The sequence below is a fragment of the Phoxinus phoxinus genome (assembly GCF_949152265.1).
Source record: "Phoxinus phoxinus genome assembly, chromosome: 7".
In the NCBI taxonomy this organism is placed as follows: domain Eukaryota; kingdom Metazoa; phylum Chordata; class Actinopteri; order Cypriniformes; family Leuciscidae; genus Phoxinus; species Phoxinus phoxinus.
In genome coordinates, this window is record NC_136882.1 from 7466108 (window position 1) to 7485246 (window position 19139).

General features: G+C 37.5%; 1 protein-coding gene across 2 annotated transcripts in view; it reads left to right on the top strand.

Annotated features, from left to right (window-relative positions):
• dync1i2a (dynein, cytoplasmic 1, intermediate chain 2a) overlaps positions 1–18608 on the top strand; it is a 114440-nt gene extending 95832 nt beyond the window's left edge. For both annotated transcript variants that reach the window (XM_079619805.1, XM_079619806.1), the window contains 7 exons: positions 4573–4719; positions 6406–6519; positions 7010–7143; positions 9184–9328; positions 9412–9552; positions 9862–9987; positions 17214–18608. In XM_079619805.1, the coding sequence (XP_079475931.1) occupies positions 4573–4719; positions 6406–6519; positions 7010–7143; positions 9184–9328; positions 9412–9552; positions 9862–9987; positions 17214–17327 (921 nt within the window). In that variant the 3' untranslated portion in view covers positions 17328–18608. The remainder of the gene's footprint in view (positions 1–4572; positions 4720–6405; positions 6520–7009; positions 7144–9183; positions 9329–9411; positions 9553–9861; positions 9988–17213) is intronic.
• The last annotated feature ends 531 nt before the right edge of the window (positions 18609–19139 follow it).

Consider the following 19139-nt stretch of genomic DNA (forward strand, 5'->3'; position numbering starts at 1 on the left):
GTGTGTGTGTGTGTGTGTGTGTGTGTGTGTGTGTGTGTGTGTGTGTGTGTGTGTGTGTGTGTGTGTGTGTGTGTGTGTGTGTGTGTGTATGCGTGCTTGTAATTAGTATTTTTACAATTGTGTACAATTGTGAAATTTCAAAACAAAATCGTAGTGAAAAATGCAAAAATTCTGCATTTATGAACATCTTATCCAACAAAAGACAACATTTAATAACATGATTTTACTCTAAACTCACTCCATAACGACAGTTGAGCATCCTTCTGTGAGATGACATGGCTTCTTACACAGAATAATGCTCACAACATAATATTTCATGGTAATCTATACAGTGATAAAGGCTATGTCTGTTAGCTTTGACGTATAAATATACTTTATTATCATGAAAATACCAGAGAAGACTTGAAGAACTCAGATAAACCATATATTTTCGTAGTCGTGTTTATTAGTCATGTTTAATCAATCAAAGCGTTTCATCTTCTGTTTATTCAGCTACAGATAGTGTGATGCCCATTAGGATCTATTTCTACGGGACATATTTAGGCGTGTCTGCGTGAGAGCGCCCTCTATCTTTCAGATGGAGCAGCATTTAAAGGAACACTCCACTACTTTTTTTGGAAATAGGCTCATTTCCCAGCTCCCCTAGAGTTAAACAGTCGAGTTTTACAGTTTTCGAATTCATTCAGCCGATCTCCGGGTCTGGTGGTAGCACTTTTAGCATAGCTTAGCATAGATCATTGAATCTGATTAGACCGTTAGCATCTCTCTCAAAAAAATTACCAAAGAGTTTCGATATTTGTCCTATTTAAAACTTGAGTCTTCTGTAGTTACATCGTGTACTAAGACCGACAGAAAATGAAAAGTTGTGATTTTCTAGCCCAATATGACTAGGAACTATACTCTCATTCCTGCGTAATAATCCAGGAACTGCTGCCGTACCAGCAGCGCAATGATATTACGCAGCGTCTGAAAATAATCCCCAGCTAGAAAACTTCCAACGTGACCGGCACTAAGTTTGTAATATCATTGCGCTGCTGGTACGGCAGCAGTTCCTTGATTATTCCCGGATAGACCCGGAGATCGGCTGAATGGATTCGAAAACGGTAAAACTCGACTGTTTAACTCTAGGGGAGCTGGAAAATGAGCCTATTTCCAAAAAAAGTGGAGTTTTCCTTTAATGCTGATCACAGAGCAGTGCTTCACCGAGAAGCTGCGCATAAAATAATCGCAGCCTTTGCCAAGTCGCGTGCGGTTTCATTTTGATTAATTGTGCAGTCCTCATCACAAGCAACAAAAATAATATATTTTAAAATTTTGGCAGGGTGAGTAGAAAAACTGCTGTATTTTTACTCTTTTACAGTGATTTCATAGACTTGTGTGGCGTACCGACCCAAATTTAAACTGTTGTTCATTAACAAACTTGCCCGACATTTAATTTCAATTCCACGTAATCAAACTGTTCGGTTGTTCATGCACACAAGTGTTTGGCATCAACCTAGTGCAACATCTCAAAAGTCATGCTTACATTGAAGACAAGTGAGGCTGAGATTTGAGAACTGCAGTGAAGGGGAAGACTTTCAGTGAATATTGACTTCATTTGAGTCACACAAAGCTATTGTATGTCTTCAGAAGGCTTGAAATATTGTCTTATGGATTACTTTCATGTCCTTTTTGAACAGTTCTAGACACTGACTCATTGTATGAAAAAAAGCAGCACGTTAACATTCTGCGTAACGTCTCCTTTTGTGTTTCATGTAAGAAAGAAAGTCATACAGGCTTAGAGTAACATGGGTGAGGGGGAATTTTCATTTATTGATTTATTGATTGAACTATTACTTTAAACTCTCTGCAAACACATGCACGTTCATGCACATACTCAGGTTCGTGGTGTTAGCAGAGGTTTGTAAGTCAGTAACACTTCTTATATTCAGTATTCTGCTTACTGAATATTACTAAACCCTCCAAAATACAAAATCTGCGTACTCCTTTTGCATTCCTCAGTTCTGACTTGGTAGATCTTAAAGTCCCCCTGTAGTCAATAATTGTATCCCTTAAAACTCATGACATGTTAAATTTTTTTCCTTGAATTTCTTTTCCGTCACGCCTTAAAATAGCTTGAATGTAACTCTACACTCTTGCCTCATTTAGTATGCGTGGTTCTATGAATATTTAAATGAGCCCCGCCTCCACGCACTCACTCAGCTCAGAGATCCACTGGTTGACGATCACACGTTGACCTGATTGGTTACAAGGTAGTGTGTGACGTCAGAAACACCAGCGATTTCAAACCGTGTTTTTGAGACTGTCTTTGGTTCACTGCAGTTTTAAGCAGAAAATACTCAGCAATGCTGTCGACTTATGAATTTACACATGGTTTGTTTTTAAAACATTAAAAACACCACATAGACATATAAACAACATTAAAAGCTGGATTTTCACTACAGGGGGACTTTAGGATTACAAAACATTTATATTAGGGCTGGGACAACGCGTCGACGTCATCGATGACGTCGACGCAAAAAATACGTCGACGCAAAATATGCACGTCGATTCGTCAGACCCAAAACAAAAATGGCGGCGTCGGAGAGTAGTAGCAACACCACTCGCTCCTCAGACTTTCAGAAGTGCAAGGCGGCACGCACTCGTTCCTCTAAAGTGTGGGAATTCTTTAATTAAAAAGGAAACAATTCCCTGATATGTCGTCTTTGCAAAATGGAGATGGCCTTCCATTCTAGCACCACGGCAGAGAGAGAGGCGCGGGCGCGATCGAAAAGTCTGAGAGTGTTTGATTATGTGTGTGTGTGTGTGTGTGTGTGTGTGTGTCTGTGTGTGTGTGTGAGAGAGAGAGGCGCGATCGCAAAGTCGCAGAGTGTTTGATTATATTTGTGTACGCGTGTGTGTGTGAGAGAGAGAGAGGCGCGATCGAAAAGTCGCAGAGTGTTTGATTATGTGTGTGTGTGTGTGTGAGAGAGAGAGAGAGGCGCGATCGCAAAGTCGCAGAGTGTTTAATTATGTGTGTGTGTGAGTGTGAGGCGCGATCGAACAGTGGAAACAAAAACATACTCCGTCATTTTGTTTACAGGACATCATTCAAACTGCAAAGTGTTTAAGTTGTTCTGTTAATTCAAATTTTAAGGAAAACGAATATATTAATCTGAAATCTTTATATTACACACATAGGATTTGATTAGCCTACTTGTTGATATTTAATCAAGGTTTTATTGAATGCTACCTCTGACTAAGAAATGCATGCACTTGTACAATGTTTTATTTTGGAATTTTAAGAGCAATAAACATATAGGCTATTGCAATGTTAAGGAATTCATGTTTTTTTTCATTCAGACATGTAAATCAACATGTATAAATTGCTATTATAGTCAATTAATGGGCAGATAATCGATAATCGAAATCGAATCGGACTGGGGAAAATAATCGTTAGATTAATCGATGCATCGGGAAAAATAATCGCTAGATTAATCGTTTAAAAAATAATCGTTTATCCCAGCCCTAATTTATATCTTAATAATTTTCAAGTAAAACCATAATGTATCTAATTAATAACTTCTTAGCAACATGTGAATGTGTAAAGATAAAAAAAAAATTATGTTGCTGTGTTAATAACCATGTTATTAACTAAACATGTTAGTACTACATTAAAAGCCATTGACCACCATTCAAAAATTAGTTGAAATGTCAAATTATACATGAACTACAGCAAAACTAGTGTGATGCATGAAAAAACAAAACATTTTTACCAATATTTTATTTGAAAATATCATTATGAAATTTGTAAGAACTAAGACAACAGAGTGAACTCTATTGACTTCAGTAAAGTCATGACACAAAGATTTTAATCATACTAGCCATTATGCTGCATTATAAGCAACACAGAAGCAGATTTCTTGGAAGGTTTTATCTCTGTGGTCGTGTATTTGTTGAGTGTTACTGTATGTTCAGTGTGTGTTTGGCCCGAGGTGATCCGGTGTGGATAGCCTGAGTAGAACCACATGTGCTGCCCTCAGGACCGGATACACACACACACACACACACACACACACACACACACACACACACACACACACACACACACACACACACACACACACACACACACACACACACACACACACACACACACACACACACACACACACACACAGATGCAAAAACACTCCACAAGTATTCACAAACACTCAGATGTTTGGACTTGTTACTTTTACCATCTTCTTTGCTGAGTGTGTTGGGGCTGGTGAACTGGAGAGTGTGATGAGCATTGATCAACACATACATGTCATGAAGCACATCAAATATGATAAACGAAGGCTCAAATCCGCTTGTTTGATGTCTGAGAACCAATGAGTTTTTGTTTTCACGTCACTCCAGTAAGTTTGAACTTCCAAATAAGGTTTGTTCTCACGTGGCAAACAAGTACAGCTGACCCTGCCTTTGACTATATTTGATCAATGTTTATACAAATTAAAGTCTAAATGAAATCTGCTCTCTCTCTCTCTCTCTCTCTCTCTCTCTCTCTCTCTCTCTCTCTCTCTCTCTCTCTCTCTCTCTCTCCTGTAGTCTGCGGTCATGTCTGCAGCGTTTGCAAAGTTTCATCCTAACCTGGTTGTGGGTGGCACTTATTCAGGACAGATCGTCCTGTGGGACAACAGAAGTAACAGGCGCACTCCTGTCCAGAGGACCCCTCTCTCTGCTGCGGCCCACACGGTACATGGCATCACACACCACACAGAAAAGTAGGCGAAGCAGTAGCTGCAGTCTAAGAATCTTGAGATATTAATACTGTGATGTCCTAAAACAAAATGCTGCTTATATTTCACATTTGTTTTAATATTTTCGACACCCTAACCCAGAGCTGCAGACTAACTGTTTTTACCAGGAGCGCTGTAACCCCTAACTGAACATTTTTTTTAGGAGCATACCAAAAAGTATTTGGTAACACTGAGGGGCTGACAATAAAGCACTGAGCTTAATTTGAGGTGTAGATAACATTAACTTTAATTATTATCATTCATAATGTCTTGAATATTAATTCAAAAGCAAAACGAGTGAAAAAAATTTATATTAGGGAGTGAACATAGCCAATGAACGTCCTCTGCCGCCACCTACTGGTTACAACGGTAATTTAACCTTTTTAATTAGATTTTTAAATAAGTGAGAGTTTTCCTACATCTTGAAACTTTTAGTTTTATAAATGGGGACAATCTTTGAAGGATGAATAAAAAACTTTTTGGTCATCACATTAAAAATAACATTTAAATATGATGATATAGTTTTGAAGTGCTGGAAAAGGATGTGTAGTACTCGTAAGCGTTTGACTATTTCTGTCACAATACAGTAGTTACGGTTAGTGTTACTACATTAAATCCATGGTGAATGTTGCTGTTTTGTGGACTTAAAGCCTTTAACTACCGTATTTTCCGGACTATAAGTCGCTCCGGAGTATAAGTCGCATCAGTCAAAAAATGCGCCACGAAGAGGAAAAAAAACATGTATAAGTCGCACTGGAATATAAGTCGCATTTATTTAGAAATTTATTTCACAAAATCCAAGACCAAGAACAGACATTTAATCTGGAAAGGCAAGTTATTCAGCTCCACAACAGCACACAGAACAACAGGCTAAATAGGTGTCCGGCGTGTTAACGTAACACATTAACAGTTATTCAGCGACACAATAGCATAAAGAACATATACCTGAGGCTGTATAGGCTAAATTAACATTAGCCAGCGAGTCCAACAAGTTACCGGTAAGCAAGTTCACCAAGCTCCCGATCTCATTCCACAACACTGAATACACTGTACTCTTCATCCTCAGTGTCGCTTCTGAACAACTCCGCTAACTAGAGCGCCCTCTCGCGGCTGTAGACGGTAATGTTTTCTCTTGGTTAATCTCAGTCAGTATGAATTCATTTTGATATATAAGTCGCATCTGACTATAAGTCGCAGGACCAGCCAAACTTTGAAAAAAAGTGAGACTTATAGTCCAGAAAATACGGTAGTTCATTCTTGGCACAATGTTTCTCCTGGTTTGATCTGATATCTATGGTTTATAACAGAGAATTCTGCACCGAATCTGAATGTTTCTCACTGTATCTCGCAGCGATATTTATTCTGTGGCGAATTCAATAGATTTCTCAACTGGATCTCCCAACGCTGTATAGTGACGATGTCACACAATTATTGGTCCGAACTAATAAACGGTTTGTGAAACACAAATGAGTAGCGCAGTCTCGTTCCGCTTTAATTTCGTTTGCCATTTGATGTTGGGCAACGTTGTGGTTGCTGAACTTTAACTTTGGGTCGCACCGGCTGGAAAAATGGTCGCAAAATTCAACCATTCGCTCGCAGTCTGGAGCCGTGCCCTAACCTTACCTTTCTGTTTCTCTTCCAGCACCCAGTGTACTGTGTTAATGTGGTTGGCACACAGAACGCTCATAACCTCATTAGCATCTCTACTGATGGAAAGATGTGCTCCTGGAGTCTGGACATGCTGTCTCAACCACAGGTACCCACAATTCCCTCTGCTCTCACATGACCCTTGTCATCAAAAATTCATGTTTTCAGAGTTATAATATCATACTCAAAGAAAGCAACTTGCTTACTCAACCAGTAAAAATAGTGAACTCTGTGTACAAATCTTACCGACAAATGCCAAGGGAAGTGATTTGTTGGCTTCAGAAGCACTGACTCACTGAGAGCCACACACACACACACACACACACACACACACACACACACACACACACACACACACACACACACACACACACACACACGCACACACACACACACACACACACACATAGAGAGAGAGAGCTTGGAGTTAGTATATCATTAACTCATCCTTGAGTTTCCAAAAACATTTGCCAAACCACAGTGTCAGATGTTAATGATTGGTAAAACGCCGGCTGAATTTAAATTGTGCATTTCTAATCTGTGAGAGAGGCTATTGGCTGTGGTATTATTGATGTGTGTGTGTGTGTGTGTGTAAACAGGACAGTATGGAGCTGGTGTTTAAGCAGTCTAAATCCGTTGCGGTCACCTCCATGTCCTTCCCTCTGGGTGACGTTAATAACTTTGTGGTGGGGAGTGAGGATGGATCAGTGTACACAGCCTGTCGCCATGGCAGGTAATACACACACTTACACACACTGTTCACTGCAGGAGATCTCTGGATCTGTGCATGTAATCTTATTAAACAAACATTTTCTTTTTTTACAAAATTAGTGGTTGACTAATATATCAGACAATATTTGCCATTTTTAAAATATCGGCATTGGCTGATAAATTCTTCTGCGTGGCCGATATTGGGCGCAGAACTTTTATTTTGACGGCGCTGAGAACACCGTAGTTCTCAAATTTGTTGTAATTACTATATAGTAATTAATAAAATAATATAAATAGTAATAATGACTTATTGAATAAAAATTGAATGATAAATATTAGTGTAATATATTTACAGTATATAGTGTGTGTATGTGTGTGTGTGTATATATATATTAGGGGTGTGACGAGACCCTTATCTCACGAGACAAGACAAAGACGAGATTGGGTTCACGAGAACGAGACGAGACGAGATTTTTGCACAATATTTGATAGAAATCCTCAATGACAAAATTCATGACTGGAAAAATAGTCTGCAGGTGCATTTTGAAATGTTGTAACTAAATCATCTTGTAATGAATGTCATTTCAGTTCTACTTTGAGTATGAATTATCAAAATACATTAAAATACAACAATATAGAAGCACTGTAAAGGTTTTACCACAAACTCAACTGACTGGCTTCTCTCAAGTATGATTTCACACGGGTCTCTTCAGACCTTACTGTACATTATGAGCTTCCAGAACTTCTGATTGAGGCTGTGTGTGACCTCCAACTGAAACTACTTTCCACAAATTGAAAATACAAATAAAAACAGTAGCCTATAAAACAACAGTTTTTCTTATTAGTGCAAACGATAATTAAGTGCAAGTGCAACCATAATCAAAGTAGGCCAACTCTCTCTGTATTCAAAGTGCAAACAGAGACCAAGACAGAGACCAGAGATAGGTTTGATATTGGGAGACGGGCTATTGTATGTATGCAGTCTAATTTGCGCGCGTCGTGTTTTACTTTCATTTTCACTCCGCAGTGGCGGTGCTGAACGCGCGTTCTACAAGATAAGGGGCCATTCACACAGAATGCGTTTTTGCTTTGTAAAATGCGATACGCTGGCAGTGAAATGGGGGAGCTGATTTTAACTTGAGCGCCGCGTTTTTAGAATACTGTGTCATGCGCGAGACGTTTACATAGAAAAACAATGGGAAAGTACCGCACTGGAATGGAAAACACGTTCTGTGTGAACCGCCCTATAAGACATCTCAGATCGACTCACTGTGTTGCGCAACAAATCGTCCACCATCGTAACGCGATCAGTGAACTGATTCCTGCTGCACTGTCACAGTCTGTGTGCGACTGCAACTCGTGCTGGATGAGCAGAGTAGACGTTTACAATAGCAAAACGACAGTGGAGGCGGCCGGTGCCGCGGAGTACAACGTAATGCAATGTGAATGTAGCTATGGCATATTCTATGTTAATTATGGCGATATTGCGAGACAGCTTTTCACTCGACGAGAAATCTCGTCACACTTTAGTCTCGCGAGATCTCGTGGCACGAGATCTCGTCACACCCCTAATATATATATATATATATATATATACAATAGTAAGTAAATGATCAATGAATGTGTCAATTAATATTCTTTTTTATTTATAATACGTTCTTAGTGTCTACTGTAGACTGTAGAGCTTTGCAGAAGTCATATTATGATCGTTATCCGTTATCTCCCAAAACTTTATTGCTCTGAATGGAAGTTCCTGCACAATTTTGTTTAAATTAGAGATATGAAAATCAGCTGTTTATGAATGGGATATAGTAGATGTGTTTGTGTGTGCTGTACTGAGCTGAGAGAGCCAATGTTTCCTCTTCATTTGTGATGCTGAGATTATCTCATCCTCTACACACACTCTCAGCATCTCACTCGGCTGTTTACCTCTCACAGTAATGAGCTCACACACTCAGCGGTGTGTGTGTGTTAGTAATGTGAAGTGTTACCTGACTGATGGAAACATGCTGAGATCATTAACCCTCTGTCATCGTGTGTGTGTGTGTGTGTGTGAGAGCAGTCGGGCAGGTATCAGTGAGATGTTTGAGGGACATCATGGTCCAATCACAGGCATTCACTGTCACACAGCGACTGGGCCGGTGGATTTCTCTCATCTCTTCCTGACCGCCTCTTTTGATTGGACCGTTAAACTCTGGAGCAGCAAGGTAACGTATTCATACACACTCATTACATTACACGGCCATTCATGAATCTCTCAGCTGACTGTGTTTCTCTCTCTCTGCTATAGAACAACAAGCCGCTGTACTCGTTTGAGGATAACTCGGATTATGTTTATGATGTGATGTGGTCTCCGGTACATCCCGCCCTGTTCGCGTGTGTGGACGGACTCGGACGCATCGACCTGTGGAACCTCAACAACGACACCGAGGTTACAACAGCATACATGCCATGAAACATCACTGAGACACAGGGGGACTTTAAGTACTGTGGCTGTGGGTTTACCAAGCAGGACTCTGAACCAATATATGAACATAGGACAGGTTGTTGTGATCAGCCTTGTCCTGTTTGTAGTTCAACATGTGTCTGACAGAAAGTTATTTTTCAAATATCAGCATGAAGTCCTTCTGTTACATGACCTCTTTGATTAATAATGTGGATGGATCAGATACTGACTGAACAAATGGTATTATTGGTATTATTAGTCAAGCTCAATGTGTGTGTGCGCGCGTGTGTGCAGGTGCCCTCTGTCAGCGTGGCTGTGGAAGGGAGTCCTGCTCTGAACAGACTGCGCTGGTCTCAGTCGGGCAGAGAGATCGCCGTCGGGGACTCAGAGGGACAGATACACATCTACGACATCGGCGAGGTGAGAGAGTAGAGTTTACTATACACACACATCACAGACTGACTTCACATCAACACCTTCAGCTCCAAGGGCGGCTTTCTCACTCTCGCTCTGTCAGGAGACAGTCGTGTAAAAAGCCCATGCGGAGCCTCTAAAGATGACACACACCACAATTACAAGTCTGTCAGAGAGGGGCCCTTCAGGGACCACAGAGGGCCTCTGCCACTCATGAGAGGGGATGAAAGCAGATAGAGTAGAAGAATGAGATGTGGGAGTGTTAGCCAGGGGTCAGTTCACTCTCAGAATAGCCTGATCGTCCACTGTTTACACCTCTTTACAAAACGCTTGCATATTACTCACTGTTTACACCTCTTTACAAAACACTCACATATTACACACTGTTTACACCTCTCTACAAAACACTCACATATTGAAAACTGTTTACACCTCTCTACAAAACACTCACATATTGAACACTGTTTACAGCTCTTTACAAAACACTCACATATTACACACTGTTTACACCTCTCTACAAAACACTCACATATTGAACACTGTTTACAGCTCTTTACAAAACACTCACATATTACACACTGTTTACACCTCTTTACAAAACACTCACATATTACACACTGTTTACACCTCTTTACAAAACACTCACATATTACACACTGTTTACACCTCTCTACAAAACACTCACATATTACACACCGTTTACACCTCTTTACAAAACACTCTCATATTACACACTGTTTACACCTCTTTACAAAACACTCACATATTACACACTGTTTACACCTCTTTACAAAACACTCACATATTACACACTGTTTACACCTCTTTACAAAACACTCACATATTACACACTGTTTACACCTCTTTACAAAACACTCACATATTACACACTGTTTACACCTCTTTACAAAACACTCACATATTACACACTGTTTACACCTCTTTACAAAACACTCTCATATTACACACTGTTTACACCTCTTTACAAAACGCTCGCATATTACACACTGTTTACACCTCTTTACAAAACACTCACATATTGAACACTGTTTACAGCTCTTTACAAAACACTCACATATTACACACTGTTTACACCTCTTTACAAAACACTCACATATTACACACTGTTTACACCTCTTTACAAAACACTCACATATTACACACTGTTTACACCTCTCTACAAAACACTCACATATTACACACCGTTTACACCTCTTTACAAAACACTCTCATATTACACACTGTTTACACCTCTTTACAAAACACTCACATATTACACACTGTTTACACCTCTTTACAAAACACTCACATATTACACACTGTTTACACCTCTTTACAAAACACTCACATATTACACACTGTTTACACCTCTTTACAAAACACTCACATATTACACACTGTTTACACCTCTTTACAAAACACTCACATATTACACACTGTTTACACCTCTTTACAAAACACTCTCATATTACACACTGTTTACACCTCTTTACAAAACACTCACATATTACACACTGTTTACACCTCTTTACAAAACGCTCGCATATTACACACTGTTTACACCTCTTTACAAAACACTCACATATTACACACTGTTTACACCTCTTTACAAAACACTCACATATTACACACTGTTTACACCTCTTTATAAAACACTCACATATTACACACTGTTTACACCTCTTTACAAAACACTTTCATGTTACTCACTGTTTACACCTCTTTACAAAACACTCACATATTACTCACTGTTTACACCTCTTTACAAAACACTCACATATTACTCACTGTTTACACCTCTTTACAAAACACTCACATATTACACACTGTTTACACCTCTTTATAAAACACACATATTACACACTGTTTACACCCCTTTACAAAACACTCACATATTACTCACTGTTTACACCTCTTTACAAAACACTCACATATTACACACTGTTTACACCTCTTTATAAAACACTCACATATTACACACTGTTTACACCTCTTTACAAATCACTCACATATTACACACTGTTTACACCTTTTTACAAATCACTCACATATTACACACTGTTTACACCCCTTTACAAAACGCTCACATATTACACACTCTTTACACCTCTTTACAAAACACTCACATATTACATACTGTTTACACCTCTTTACAAAACACTCACATATTACACACTGTTTACACCTCTTTACAAAACACTTTCATATTACTCACTGTTTACACCTCTTTACAAAACGCTCACATATTACACACTCTTTACACCTCTTTACAAAACACTCACATATTACATACTGTTTACACTTCTTTACAAAACACTCACATATTACACACTGTTTACACCTCTTTACAAAACACTTTCATATTACTCACTGTTTACACCTCTTTACAAAACACTCACATGTTACACACTGTTTACACCTCTTTACAAAACACTTTCATGTTACTCACTGTTTACACGTCTTTACAAAACGCTTGCATATTACACACTGTTTACACCCCTTTACAAAACACTCTCATATTACACACTGTTTACACCTCTTTACAAAACACTCACATATTACACACTGTTTACACCTTTTTACAAATCACTCACATTTTACACACTGTTTACACCTCTTTACAAAACACTTTCATGTTACTCACTGTTTACACGTCTTTACAAAACGCTTGCATATTACACACTGTTTACACCTCTTTACAAAACACTCTCATGTTACTCACTGTTTACACCTCTTTACAAAACTCACATATTACACACTGTTTACACCTCTTTACAAAACAATTTCATGTTACTCACTGTTTACACCCCTTTACAAAACACTCACATATTACACACTGTTTACACCTCTTTACAAAACACTCACATATTACACACTGTTTACACCTCTTTACAAAACACTCTCATATTACACACTGTTTACACCTCTTTACAAAACACTCACATATTACACACTGTTTACACCTCTTTACAAAAGACTAACATATTACACACTGTTTACACCTCTCTACAAAACACTCACATATTACTCACTGTTTACACCTCTTTACAAAACACTCACATATTACACACTGTTTACACCTCTTTACAAAACACTCTCATATTACACACTGTTTACACCTCTTTACAAAACACTCACATATTACACACTGTTTACACCTCTTTACAAAACACTCACATATTACACACTGTTTACACCTCTTTATAAAACACTCACATATTACACACTGTTTACACCTCTTTACAAAACACTTTCATATTACACACTGTTTACACCTCTTTACAAAACACTCACATATTACACACTGTTTACACCTCTTTACAAAAGACTAACATATTACACACTGTTTACACCTCTCTACAAAACACTCACATATTACACACTGTTTACACCTCTTTATAAAACACTCACATATTACACACTGTTTACACCCCTTTACAAAACACTTTCATGTTACTCACTGTTTACACCTCTTTACAAAACACTCACATATTACACACTGTTTACACCTCTTTACAAAACACTCACATATTACTCACTGTTTACACCTTTTTACAAATCACTCACATATTACACACTGTTTACACCTTTTTACAAATCACTCACATATTACACACTGTTTACACCCCTTTACAAAACGCTCACATATTACACACTCTTTACACCCCTTTACAAAACACTCACATATTACACACTGTTTACACCTCTTTACAAAACACTCACATATTACACACTGTTTACACCTCTTTACAAAACGCTCACATATTACACACTGTTTACACCTCTTTACAAAACGCTCACTTATTACACACTGTTTACACCTCTTTACAAAGCGCTCAAATATTACACTCTGTTTACACCCCTTTACAAAACACTCACATATTACACACTGTTTACACCTCTTTATAAAACACTCACATATTACACACTGTTTACACCTCTTTACAAATCACTCACATATTACACACTGTTTACACCTTTTTACAAATCACTCACATATTACACACTGTTTACACCCCTTTACAAAACGCTCACATATTACACACTCTTTACACCCCTTTACAAAACACTCACATATTACACACTGTTTACACCTCTTTACAAAACACTCACATATTACACACTGTTTACACCTCTTTACAAAACACTTTCATGTTACTCACTGTTTACACGTCTTTACAAAACACTCACATATTACACACTGTTTACACCTCTTTACAAATCACTCACATATTACTCACTGTTTACACCTTTTTACAAATCACTCACATGTTACACACTGTTTACACCTCTTTACAAAACACTCACATATTACACACTGTTTACACTTCTTTACAAAACACTCACATATTACACACTGTTTACACGTCTTTACAAAACACTCACATATTACTCACTGTTTACACCTCTTTACAAAACACTCACATATTACACACTGTTTACACCTCTTTACAAAACACTCTCATGTTACTCACTGTTTACACCTCTTTAAAAAACACTCTCATGTTACTCACTGTTTACACCTCTTTACAAAACACTCACATATTACACACTGTTTACACCTCTTTACAAAACACTCACATATTACACACTCTTTACACCTCTTTACAAAACACTCACATATTACATACACACTGTTTACACCTCTTTACAAAACACTTTCATGTTACTCACTGTTTACACCTCTTTACAAAACACTCACATATTACACACTGTTTACACCTCTCTACAAAACACTCACATATTACTCACTGTTTACACCTCTTTACAAAACACTCACATGTTACACACTGTTTACACCTCTTTACAAAACACTCACATATTACTCACTGTTTACACCTCTTTACAAAACACTCACATGTTACACACTGTTTACACCTCTTTACAAAACACTTTCATGTTACTCACTGTTTACACGTCTTTACAAAACACTCACATATTACACACTGTTTACACCTCTTTACAAAACACTCACATATTACTCACTGTTTACACCTCTTTACAAAACACTCACATGTTACACACTGTTTACACCTCTTTACAAAACACTTTCATGTTACTCACTGTTTACACGTCTTTACAAAACACTCTCATATTACACACTGTTTACACCTCTTTACAAAACACTCACATAATACACACTGTTTACACCTTTTTACAAATCACTCACATTTTACACACTGTTTACACCTCTTTACAAAACACTTTCATGTTACTCACTGTTTACACGTCTTTACAAAACGCTTGCATATTACACACTGTTTACACCTCTTTACAAAACACTCTCATGTTACTCACTGTTTACACCTCTTTACAAAACACTCACATATTACACACTGTTTACACCTCTTTACAAAACACTTTCATGTTACTCACTGTTTACACCCCTTTACAAAACACTCACATATTACACACTGTTTACACCTCTTTACAAAACACTCACATATTACACACTGTTTACACCTCTTTACAAAACACTCACATATTACACACTGTTTACACCTTTTTACAAATCACTCACATATTACACACTGTTTACACCTCTTTACAAAACACTCACATATTACACACTGTTTACACCTCTTTACAAAACACTCACATATTACACACTGTTTACACCTTTTTACAAATCACTCACATATTACACACTGTTTACACCTCTTTACAAAACACTCACATATTACACACTGTTTACACCTCTTTACAAAACACTCACATATTACACACTGTTTACACCTCTCTACAAAACACTCACATATTACTCACTGTTTACACCTCTTTACAAAACACTCACATATTACACACTGTTTACACCTCTTTACAAAACACTCACATATTACTCACTGTTTACACCTCTTTACAAAACACTCACATGTTACACACTGTTTACACCTCTTTACAAAACACTTTCATGTTACTCACTGTTTACACGTCTTTACAAAACACTCACATATTACACACTGTTTACACCTCTTTACAAAACACTCACATATTACTCACTGTTTACACCTCTTTACAAAACACTCACATGTTACACACTGTTTACACCTCTTTACAAAACACTTTCATGTTACTCACTGTTTACACGTCTTTACAAAACACTCTCATATTACACACTGTTTACACCTCTTTACAAAACACTCACATAATACACACTGTTTACACCTTTTTACAAATCACTCACATTTTACACACTGTTTACACCTCTTTACAAAACACTTTCATGTTACTCACTGTTTACACGTCTTTACAAAACGCTTGCATATTACACACTGTTTACACCTCTTTACAAAACACTCTCATGTTACTCACTGTTTACACCTCTTTACAAAACACTCACATATTACACACTGTTTACACCTCTTTACAAAACACTTTCATGTTACTCACTGTTTACACCCCTTTACAAAACACTCACATATTACACACTGTTTACACCTCTTTACAAAACACTCACATATTACACACTGTTTACACCTCTTTACAAAACACTTTCATGTTACTCACTGTTTACACGTCTTTACAAAACGCTTGCATATTACACACTGTTTACACCTCTTTACAAAACACTCTCATGTTACTCACTGTTTACACCTCTTTACAAAACACTCACATATTACACACTGTTTACACCTCTTTACAAAACACTCACATATTACACACTGTTTACACCTTTTTACAAATCACTCACATATTACACACTGTTTACACCTCTTTACAAAACACTCACATATTACACACTGTTTACACCTCTTTACAAAACACTCACATATTACACACTGTTTACACCTTTTTACAAATCACTCACATATTACACACTGTTTACACCTCTTTACAAAACACTCACATATTACACACTGTTTACACCTCTTTACAAAACACTCACATATTACACACTGTTTACACCTCTTTACAAAACACTCACATATTACTCACTGTTTACACCTCTTTACAAAACACTCACATATTACACACTGTTTACACCTCTTTACAAAAGGCTCACATATTACACACTGTTTACACCTCTTTACAAAACACTCACATATTACACACCGTTTACACCTCTTTACAAAACACTCACATATTACACACTGTTTACACCTCTTAACAAAAGACTCACATATTACACACTGTTTACACCTCTTTACAAAACACTCACATATTACACACTGTTTACACCTCTTAACAAAACACTCACATATTACACTCTGTTTTTCCTCTTCTCTCCATAGCAAATCGCAATCCCACGGAGCGACGAATGGACCCGGTTTGTGCGGACGCTGGCGGAGATCAACGAGAACCGCGACGATGCGGAGGAGCTGGCCGCCCAACGCCTATCCGCTTGATCCTCATGGAAACCAGCAAAGCCATAATCATCTCTCTCTTTGGAAATGAAATGATTTCTCTCTGCAAACCTTTGATTCTGCCTTTTGTTTGGAATTCAAATATGTAACGTTGACCGTAGGTGCGATTCATAGTGCGAGAGCAGAAGGCCTCCCTGTCGCCCCACAACCAGAAGCCTTAACATTTGCATGCAAAAACAAAAACCATAATGAATGTTCCTGCTTTTCTATCCAGGTATCGCTGAGCGTGCTAAACTCTCGGCTCATTATGCACAGCCAAATATAAACCATTTACACAGATGAATCTCATCAAACGGGTGTCTGGCTCATAGTTCATCCCCAAAATTAAAAAAGAAAAATTTAAGAAAATACTTTTCTTTTCTTTTTTGATTTTCATGACAGCTGAACACATTTTCCCCTGTAAGTTTCAGATTAAGGCAAAACTAATTTAGTATTTCAGTTTCAGTTTTTTTATTGTAATAAAGTAAGAATGGTTAATTGTCATTTAGTAGAAAATGTCCTAAAATATCCTTCGTTCTCTTTAAAATGTAGTTGTTTTCTTTTGATTTTGGGGTTGAAATATGGAAAATGAAATATCTTTTTTAGAGGTTTTGTAAGATTCACTCTATCACCAAACTGTATTCAATACTAGTAAACCGTTGTATTATATCAAACTCGATCACAGAGCTAGAGAGATCTGGAGATCGACGGTTTCAGTGGGACACATCAGCATCACGAGTGGAGATTTCTGCTGTCTAGCTCTGGACCAAATGCTGGAGTAATTTGTGACTTTCAACTCTTTGCTCTTTTAATTTTTTTTGCTCTTGTGTTTTTTGTTGTTGCTTTTTTCCCCTCCTGTTAATGATTGATCTTGTTCCTCTCCACCTTAACTGAGGCACAATCACGTATTTATTATACATATCAATATACTGCGTTGATTTTCAGACTGTCCGAATTGCTCTTTTCGAGATCAGGGTCTTCCTTTCCTCTCCTTTTTGAAACGCTAACACTATCTTTTGCAGGACCTCTTTGAATGTCTTTGTATATCTCAATACTTTTTCTAAACCAAAACTTCGGTAAATGTCTTCTGATTTACCTCAATCAGTTTGAAGTCATCAGTCTTTCCTGTAGTATTCACGAGCAGAAAGTAGGTTTATGAGGATTTCAAAACCTTGTTTCCATCAGTGTTCCTCATGTTTAAGTGAATGTCCAATAATTTCTGCATTTGAAAATAACTATTGTGATTTATTTAAATAAATGACAATACATTAATAAAATGCATTTAAACAAATACATTAAGTCTGTCTTTTTATTATTACATTTGTATTACCTGTTAGATCCTATAAGAGTATAGACCATGATTCCACAGTCAGGCATAATTGTACTTTAGTCATTATTCAACTTTTAGCTCAAAAGGTCTGATTGACCAGTCATATGAAAAACATATGACCACAACCATTTTCAACATTGATAATAGAAAAGAAAAAAAAGAAGAGGGCCGCACATTGGAGTTGCCCTCACAATTTAAAAGATCTGGAATGTTTTTGTAAAGAAGAGTTGGAAAATATTCCCAGGACGAGATGTGCCAAGCTTTCTAAACAGACTGAGTGCTTTAATAAAATCTAAAGGCGCTTCAACTAAGTACTAGTTCTGGGGTGTGAACACTTATGCAGTTACATATAGCAGAATAAATGATATATACAACCTCAAACCAAGAAAAATTGTGACATTCTGTAAAATGCAATAAAATCAAGAATCTATGATTTGTTAATTCTCTTTCAAATTTAATTAACTGACAAAACAAAAGTACAAAGA